The sequence below is a fragment of the Stegastes partitus genome, unplaced genomic scaffold (assembly GCF_000690725.1).
Source record: "Stegastes partitus isolate 25-593 unplaced genomic scaffold, Stegastes_partitus-1.0.2 Scaffold323, whole genome shotgun sequence".
In the NCBI taxonomy this organism is placed as follows: domain Eukaryota; kingdom Metazoa; phylum Chordata; class Actinopteri; family Pomacentridae; genus Stegastes; species Stegastes partitus.
The window spans coordinates 372,899-382,649 of record NW_007578054.1 but is presented as its reverse complement, the minus strand read 5'-3'; the positions used below and the strand labels follow the sequence as shown (position 1 = coordinate 382,649).

At 45.6% G+C, this 9,751-nt stretch overlaps 1 protein-coding gene across 1 annotated transcript; it reads right to left on the bottom strand.

Annotated features, from left to right (window-relative positions):
- Positions 1 to 1,129: 1,129 nt before the first annotated feature.
- On the bottom strand, positions 1,130 to 8,056 carry map3k12 (mitogen-activated protein kinase kinase kinase 12). Its single transcript, XM_008283682.1, has 13 exons — positions 7,594 to 8,056; positions 6,226 to 6,409; positions 5,916 to 6,107; positions 5,670 to 5,828; positions 5,212 to 5,370; positions 4,902 to 5,010; positions 4,507 to 4,616; positions 4,157 to 4,273; positions 3,940 to 4,074; positions 3,101 to 3,824; positions 2,939 to 3,006; positions 2,466 to 2,763; positions 1,130 to 1,285 (listed from the first exon to the last, which is right to left on the bottom strand). Exons 1-13 carry the CDS (start codon positions 8,054 to 8,056, stop codon positions 1,130 to 1,132), a joined length of 2,874 nt encoding a protein of 957 aa, XP_008281904.1.
- Positions 8,057 to 9,751: the final 1,695 nt, after the last annotated feature.

The window sequence follows — 9,751 nt, the reverse complement described above, 5'->3', positions numbered from 1 at the left end:
AAAAAAAAACAACTGTCTGTATAATATAATACCGAGATAGAATTCACAGCACCACAAAACATCCTCTAACATTGCTATAGAATTCAATCAACATTTCTAAATTAGTTTCAACAACAATTCAACATTATGAATTACACGAGTGTAGGATGTAACGCAGGAATCCTGTGGTTTTGATTTAGCTTGGTGTACCTAATAAACCGATCAACAATGTGGACTGACGATGTATACAATAGCAGAGGTACATTTTGAGTGAACCCAAAGGTCTCCATTTCTAAAATATGATAAACTCAATAAAAACCTCACGCGTGTCATATGTGTATTTAAAACTCATCGTAGGAGGGTTAAAAAGAAAAACAAAAAAACATGTTATCTACTGAGAACCCTAATTATGCATCATGATCAATGTCTTGGTGAGATTTTCATTCCATTTTGACTTTTTTTTTTTTTTCTTGAGTGCTGACATTTATTAACAAAAAACAAAATAACTGAAGTAATATTTTCAGGATTAAAAAAGTGTAAACTTTCACAAAATATAAAACGGACACATTCAAACCATAAATTATAAACATGTAGTCATGCATTTGTTCACAGGGCTGCATACCGTTTAGTCTTACATTTTATCTTACAAATAAAATAAAGTTAGATATTTCTCATGTGGTATGTAATGGATATTTACATTATTATTCATTAGTATTTGATGCATTAGTGTGTGGAGTATCATGGAGGATGCTCCCAGAGTGAGGGTTAGAGTGTTTAAAGGACTAAGAGTGTCGTATCTTCTTGTGCGTGCGTGTGCATCTGTGGAAGGGTTTTTGCTGAACTGGAGCAGTGGCTAAGGTTACCTTGGTAACTATTTTGCCTAAACAAACCCTACTGAACCTAAATGACATTTATCTGATGTCACAAGCTGCCAAAATATCTGATGTCAGGTTATGACAAATGTCCTATGTCATCTGATGCAGGTTTGCCAGCCAACAAACTTATGAGACACCATAAGTCAACTTGTCATAGTCTGAGTGGTGTAGTAGGTGTGATCCTTCATGACAACAGTAATGTACTGCACTGACAGATTGGTGTACGCCTGTGATGGTTGTTCACTGTAGGGTAGCTGGAGGTCTTTGCTAGTGTCCTATGGAGGTCCTGTGTGGGGTGCCGGTGGGTACCCCTGATAGGGCTGAGATGGCGGTACCCACGCTCCAGCACTGGGAGGACGGCTGGGCTCTCCGCTGCCTGACTGGTCCAACTCAGCGCTGTCACAGTCAGAATCATCACACAAGGCCCGACTCTAAAGAGAGAGTGGGAAGTGGGAGAAGGTGTCACACATGACTTGCAGCAGACATGAAATTGGCAGTAAAAATAAGTGACGTGAAGGCACGGTATTATTAAATATTAACCCTCTGAACTCCATAACTCGCCGGCAGGATCACAATGCATATCTTTTTTTTCTTTTAAATGCCAAAAAGACATCATGTATCAGAGACAGAAGCTGTCAAAATAGAAAGAATTGTCAGATTGTGACCTTTCAGACGGTCCTTGAACTACTCACCATCGAAAAAAGTATCAATATCTAAACTTATAACCATGATAGTTTGTCAAAAATAATTGTACTCTACATTTAAAAATTCTCCAAAAATAAACCGCAGAATCTGCAGAACACAAAAAATCCTGTACTCCTCTCTCCACGACAGTGAAGTCGATAGTGATTCAGCTGTGACCAATGGGAACATGACAAAAATTAAGGGACTATTTGGCTTTGCCAAACAGCACAAAAAGACATTTCTGAGTTCTCTGTACTTCTAGCCATGGTTTTGCTGTTTCCATAGAGGCACAGGACTTTTATATTGCAGTGAAAATTGAGCCTACAGCGTGTAAAAATGTATCAGGAACAAAACATGCAAAGACACTGCTTTAGGTTTAGAGGGTAAAGTACTTTAAGTCTCAAAAGTGAAAGTACTCATTCTGTAGTGAAATGTTTTCAGTAAAATGCATAAGCAGCATTTTATTACTGTTGTGGGACAAGGTGGAGATAGTTTCTCCACTTTCGATACAGTCAGATGTTTTTTTCACCTGGTTTCCAACCTTAAAATCATGGATATGTGTATATTTTTGGGCCTCGTAGGGTTTTTCAAGAATATAATATGAGAACTCAGACATTGATAATGTGGCAAAAAGGTCCCAACTAGAGGATGCTGCCTTGTAAGGTATCAAAGACCAAAAAGGTTGTGAACCTCTGGCTTAATCTTTAACAATGTTTTATTTTTTTTAGGTTTATCACATTATTGCTAATCTGATCAGTACCTAGAGTATAATAGAGTGGTAAAATAAAGTGGATATACTCCAGTAAAGTACAAAAAAATACGTGTTTATGTACAGATCTTGAGTAAGTGTACTTTCCACCACTGGTTACAGTGGGGAAAGAGGATGACACAAACTGACACATGCAATCCTCTGTGGAGCTTCTTTACCTCATTAGGATTCTGCCCAGCGTCCAGCTGAGTTTTGCCCTGCCCCAGTGCTCCGTCTCTCTCCGACAGGCCATCAGAAGCCTGTGCTGGATCGGTGTTGTCCGCGGGGATCTCCGACCCCTGAGAGAGGAGGTCGTCACTGCGGTCGTCCAACCTGTCGTCAGTGTTGGTGCTGACCACGTCAGGAGTACCGCTGTGAGAGTGGTCGGTGGTGTGGCCCTCCTCACCGTCTGATACCGACAGGTTCTCTGAACTGAACGTAGACACCGACTGACACTTGGTAATGCTAGTTGGACGCCTGGAGAGGTTGAAACAGAAACAACAAAACAGAGTTTTAGAATCACTGAATGTGAAAAAGAACGATGCAAATAATTAGAAATTATTTTTAGTTCTCTGAATAAATCAGCAACTTCTCAGAGATGGAAGATGGCTGGAGGGAATTTTCAAGTGACAAAGGACAGCAAGTTACTCACCGTCTCCGTGGTAACTCAACCTCACTGTCAACTTCACCCTCCTCCTCTTCTGATGACACTCCACGCCTCTGTAGTGAGATACAGGAAAAATGCACAAGTGAAAATGATCAAAGTATCGCCAGAGGGATAGCGAGGAATATGAACAGATATCCAGCACTGTACCTGTTTGCGTGTGATAGCTGCCCTGTACAGAATGGCTGAAGGTGTGAGGTGCTGACTCCCAATTCCCCCTGAAGCCCCCCGTGGCAACCTCACAGCACCAGCTCCCTCCTCTTTGTCCTCCCCGTCGTGAGGAAGGCGTGGAGATCCCAGAGATCCTCGTCCTGCTGCCGCCCCCCTCCCACACGGTGAGTCTGGGCTGCTGGAGAACGGGAACGAAGCCGCGTCCTCGCTGGGAGTGTCGCTGCGTGGAGGAGTTTCTGTGAGGTCATCCAGACCGGCTGCCCCTCCCTCTGACCCCCCTAAGCCGGCAGAGGCACTGAGGCTCCCCCCTCTCTCTAGCCCGCCTACAGAGGGCTCCCCTTTGCCCTGGCCTTCTGCTTCCAGTGTGGTGCAGATGAGGTCAGGGCTGGAGGAGGATAGCTGCCTCTGCTGCTGCTCGTGGCTGAGGCCCCGCAGGGCTGCAGAGGGCTCCAGGAGCTGCTTGGAGGTGTTAGTGGTAGAACTGTTAGCTTGGGCAGTTGTGTCCCTGTTGGGGGAGGACTGAGTCGCCTTAAGTCCAGCCAGGTCCCCACTGCTGCCCTTACCAGGCTTGCGATGGCGGGTCTTTACCCTCCGAGACCGGCTGGGGGAAGTGGAGCTTCTGTTGGGGCAGGCTGGGATAGTGACTTGCATGACGGAGGAATCCATTTTGGGAATGATTACCTCAGACTTCAGGATGTCTGGTCTGAAAGAGTGGGAGGGATTAGTCAACAACTACAATCCACAAGCCTGGAGAATGTTCATTTATCCATTTTACTATCAATCATTTATCAAATACCCACTGAAATGAGATCTCACACCTCTTTCCCGAGGGCAGTTTCTGTGGGACATTTCTCTTCTTGATGAGTTTGTCCATGGAGTTGGAGGAGCTGCTCTGTCTGGAGCTATGGTGCTTGAATAAACCTGGATACTTCTTATCCAAAGACTGTTCTCTCCTGAAAAGGAATACCAAAGTGTAAATGCAGTGAGGTTTATCAATTCGTAAAGCGCATCACTATTTTTCAAGCATATTTGTACCTCTGCAACTCTTTCTCTTTGAGCTCCAGCTGCAGCATGACAGCACTGAGTTCCATGTAGAGGTTGTTAGCCCTCTCCAGTTTCCTCTCATAGTGCTCACGAATGTCCAAAGCATGCCTGTGGAGAAAAGAAGCTGCTGATGTCATTGTGCATCCGCATGAGAGAATCCAAATCCTCTATAATAGACGGGCACTCAAGGTAGTTATTTCATCCACAGGGGCAGACAAAGGAGTGACAGCAAGAAATGGGACAGAGGGAACATGGCCTCATACATGTAAGCTCTGGTTGCAACTAATCTGGCGTGGTGTAACGCCTGGAGTTAGGCTGGAATGACAGTAAAAAAAATCCACCTGAGCTCCTCTCTGCGTCGGTTGATCAGCTCCTCATCGAGTCGGTGGAGACAAGTGCCCTCAGATTTAATCTTCTCAAAGTGCTGCTTCACCTCCTCTCGCCATTCAGCCTGATGAGAGCACATTTCTGTTAAACCAGCTCTGTCTAGTCAGAACTGATTTTAAACCAGTTCTCTTTAAATGTCTGATTACTTTGCAAGAATGTGTGGGTGCATGTGTATTTGTGTCTGTTTGCGCACACACACACACACACACACACACACACACACACATATATATATACAGACACATATATATATATGTATGTATAATGTATCATTATGAAGACTTTTTGGTATTTTTGGTAAACTATATTGTTCTTACATTCAGATCTGGACTCAGAGATGCAACCATACCTGAGACTTGAAGTATGTTTCTTGTGGAGTGGACAGTACATCAGCTGATGCTATATCCAGATGAAGAAGGATCTGACGGAAAGAAGGCCTATTTCTGGGCTTACAGTTCCTGCAAACCCAAGATGAGAAACACAGCTGTGTATATTTACAATGCACCTTAAAATCAATAAAGTCCTTAAACCACAGACAACCCCCCCGCCCCGTGCTACTACTTTCAACCCTTGCTTCCAATACTCTCATACACTCATCTGTCCTCTCCTCCCTGATGTGCTCATTATTTTTCAACTGTCCATTTGCAGGCGCTGCTCACCAGCACTGTCTGAGGAGGATCTTGAAGCCATCTGGGCAGCTTTCAGGTATGGGCAGCTGAAGGCTGTTGTTTCCCACGCCCCAGATGATGGCAGACGAGTCTACATCTTTATAAGGGATCTCCCCAGTTAGCATCTCCCACAGCACCACTCCAAAGGACCTTTAAGGTAAGTAAAGCTTGTTGGTTTAGGAAGTTTCACTGGAGTCGAAATATGTTCAACAAATCACAACAAAACAATTCAGTCACAAAAGTTGAATAAGTAGAACTTCAAATACCTCAGAGGGATAAACATCACTGCAAAAATGTGATCATAGCTATTGATTCACAGTACATTATCGGCGCTTTTTCTGTAGTGTAGTATATTAAAGGTAATTGCTAAATTGCCCCACTTAATGGTGGAAATTTTGCTGATGGAATTGTAATCTAGAAATAAAAATGTGACTGCTTATCAGACTTACCAGATGTCCACCTTTTCTGAAACTGGTTCATTCCGAATTACTTCAGGAGCCATCCAGGCTACAGTGCCGGCAAAGGACATCTTGGTGCTCTTGTCACTTAGCTCCTTTGAGGTGCCAAAGTCAGAGATCTTCACCAGGTCATCGTGTGTGATCAGCATGCTGCAAAGTTGAGATTAAATGGACATAATGTGAAATTCCAGCTCCTGTGTTGGACGAAACTCATCATTCGGCTGTGCCGAGTCTTACTTGGGGGACTTGAGGTCTCGGTGGATGATTTTGTGGAGGTGTAGGTAGTTCATGCCGCCTGCAATGCCCATGGACCAGTCAACCAGGAGGGACGGGGTAATTTTACGGCCTGCCCTCAGTACCTCATACAGCTGGCCTTGAGCACAGTATTCCATTAAGATACAGTAACAAGGAGCCTGGGTGCACACACCCCTGGAAGGAAGCAAAGCAGTCAGATAATGGACAGCCGGTGAACAGAAAAGGAAGACACGATCAGAGTGAAATAACTGAAATATGTGACCCGGTAAAATACCAGTAGTAGTTTCCTTACTTGAAAGTGATGATGTTGGGGTGCTTGAGTTTGCGGAGGTGTTTGATCTCTGTCTCTTTGATGTCCCGCACTTTCTTTACTGCTACGTCTTCTCCGTGGAACTTGCCGAGGAAAACAGCCCCCTGTGCCCCGCTGCCCACCCACTGCAGGTCAGAGATTTCCTCAAAAGGAACCTCCCAGGACTCTAAACTCACACCAACAAGTCAAGAAAACAAACCTAAGTGAGTAAATATGAACCCATGGAAAGTTACACAGTGAAACACATGCACTGCAACTGAATTTTTGCAGCAGAACTCTTGGAGTAATTACTTAATTTATATCCATCACACATTACAAAGCCTCAAATTGTCAATATGCACTTTCCTCAGCTTGGACAGAAAAGAGTTAGGGGGTTTGCTGAGCAAATGGTAGGCCCCTGTTACACATTAGAATAGGCTAACAGGACACAATTACATCATACAAAGCGCCTGCCATGTTCAAACAAATGGCATATTGACAGCTTATCCAGTAGACCGTTTCATGTCTATCCAGAGATAAGAGAAAAATCGAGGGGAAAAGCAACAATCCACTTATAGCCTAATCTGTCTGTCATCTGTCATACTGACATTACTTAAATGACTGTGAGAGCATGGTCACTAAAGATGGACAAGCCCAGCGGAATAAAAGAGACAGGCTGATCAATTCTTCATGAGGTCCGCTGAAGTGTCGAGATCTCCGGAGAGCTGCAGCAGTGGAGGCACATGATGCTTCCTCCTGACCAGCTGTGAAAACTCAGTGTAGCTGATGAGCCGCACTGACAGACCCACAAACACAGTCATGCTGGCAGCTGGACAAGGTGGCAGTCATGAAAAAAATTGGAGTTCTAGTTTGGGAAAATAACAAAGCAAATTTACTTAAGTGCTGTGTTTAAGTACAATCTGAAGTGGCTGTCCATTTTTCTGCCACTTTAAACTTCTGCTCCACTGTATTTCGGAGCTCCATAGTTTTTTCTATGATAGCCGTAGTTACTTTTCAGCATAGGACTATAAAACATAATGCAGAGTCAAAGGTTAAACCAGCAATTACCAACCTTTTAGGCTGTGGTTTGTGCCTCCACCACATTTTATTTCAATTACTGTTTGAGGCCCAGCACTGATGTTTCACCAAATAAGCAATAAGAGAGAAAAGTCCAAAAATATATATAAATTTGCAGATTAATTGCTCATAATACCACTGCGCTTGAACGTCTTCCACCACTATACAGTCGAAGCATCAGATATTCATTTTCACTTACTGATTGACTGACATGTTTAAGACAGTTTAGTCTGACTTCTCTTTCCAAACAGAAGGTCAGACAGCATAGAGGTGACACATTTTATCTTCACATACCTTCTTGGCTATGTTTATGTTCAGTGGAGTAGGCCTTTCCAATCATGGTCCAGACTGGTTTTAGGCATCCAAACAGTCCCTCCAAAAAACCTCCACTTCCTGATTGTAGCCGAATGTTCTCTGACTGGCTCCGAACAGCGCCAGCCTCTGGACTGTGCCCCGCCTCGGCCCCACCGCCACACTGGCAGGCCTCATGTTCATGTAGTTTTAGCACGCTGTTGTCAAAGTGGGCCGAGGGTCCATCACTGGGAGTGGGGCTGCTGCCGCCCGGCACCACCTGTCCACCAGTGTCAATGGACAATACGTTACGGAGGACACACTGTGTGGGGGTCAGGTCCGTTTCAGGGGTGCAAGCAGGGGTGTCTCCATCGAGTCTTCGATAGGGGGGTTCTGAGATGGGGGTGCTGAAGCCTGACAGGGAAGGGGAAGGGGCACGGGGCTCATGGATACAGGTCCCACTCATCAGGGGTTTCCCCGACACAGCAGGTTAGGGTGGACGGAGGATGGAAAGACGAGAAGAAAGCCTAAAGAAGAGGATTTATGATAACAGATGCGTTAGAGTGATTTCTAACTATTCCAGTCAACTCACAGTATCCTTAATGCTGTTCTGGATTTCAGCATGTAGGTTGATTTCAGCACCGGACAGATCCACCAGTAAAACATATTATTTTTGCATAATGGAACTGTCCAGTGCTGAAGCTCCTGCTGCTTTCACCTCCAGTATCTTCCACAGTTGGCACTAACTTTTCTTCCATTCAAACAATGCAAAACACCAAAACAGTGGAGTCGTGCTGTGAGTTGGGCATTCAGCCAGTCCCCCCGGTTTATCCACTCAGCCACTCCATCTCCACAACCAAATTCTGTCTGAATCATGCACTAAAGCCTCAATCTCTGTGTCTGTGAATGGGAGAACCAGCCGGCCCAGTGGAGCCATCACCCAGAGTGGAGATGGGCTTTATGAATGAATCGACCAGAGGAGGTTGCACAGTGCACAGCCCCCGACTGTCACCTGTTCTTTAACTGTCCCTCTGAGCAGCATCAGCATCTGACGGGACCCGAGCAAAAGCAGCTCCATATGCCGTCCGTCATGCATCAAGCGAGGAGCGTGGTGTGTAATGAAGAATATGACAAATTGCATAACCACCTCAGTGTGGATGTGCGTTCGTGCGTGCATGTGTGTGTGAGAAAGAGAGAGAGAGAGAGAGAGAGAGAGAGAGAGAGAGAGAGAGAGAGCACATGTACCCAATTCACATATCCTACACCAGCTCCGTGTCTTGTACTGCACCACTGCACGAAAAGAGCCACGGCGGCGAAGCGAAATGAGAGCGTGAAAAAACGGGCAATAAACAAGCACCAGGCCTGTGCGAAGGAGCAGTGCACACACACGCGCACACACGCACACATATATACACACACGCATGCACGCAGGAAGATCAATCTTTAAATAACCGAGGATGTGATGATGACACTCAGCAGCATCATAGCCGACGTGCATGAATTGCAAGCCCGATGCCTACTATGGTCCATGCCAAGTGAAACTGCCGCAGCGTCTGTACATTTACTCAACGTCGGCATCAACACAGATCTTTCGTAATGTGAGCTTTTTTCCCCTTCGCTGCACAAATATGATTTTGTGGCGTTCATCGACGATGATTCGTCTCTTGGCAGCATCAGTTCAGTGGTGCAGTGTGAGCGGCATGAGCGCCACCGCACCGAGCATCCTACCCAACCGTCCTGTGATGCCTGATTTCTAATTCAATCAGCTTTTAACCGGGATAGTATGACATTCCCATACCTTTCTGCCTGGTTGATGTCGCGTTGTCAAGTGAAGGGGTGGGCTCGGCTCTCGATTTGACGGCGATAATGAGCAAATCGTTGTTTTTTTTCCGCTCCGGGGCGCCTCTCGTATTTCCTGCGCCTGTATCCACGAGTTTCACGTTCCTGGGATGGATCCCAGCGGGTAAATTGTGTTATCAATAACCGGGGACCCATGCAACGTGAGGCGCGCTGGGTTTTTTGGGGGAGGGAGCTGTCTCCTTCCCAGTGCTGAATTGACGTCACGGAAATGCGAGTTGCGCCGCGAGGGGGCGCTGTCGTCCTCTCCCCCCTCTGCAAACACGCACACACACACACACACACACACACACACACACACACA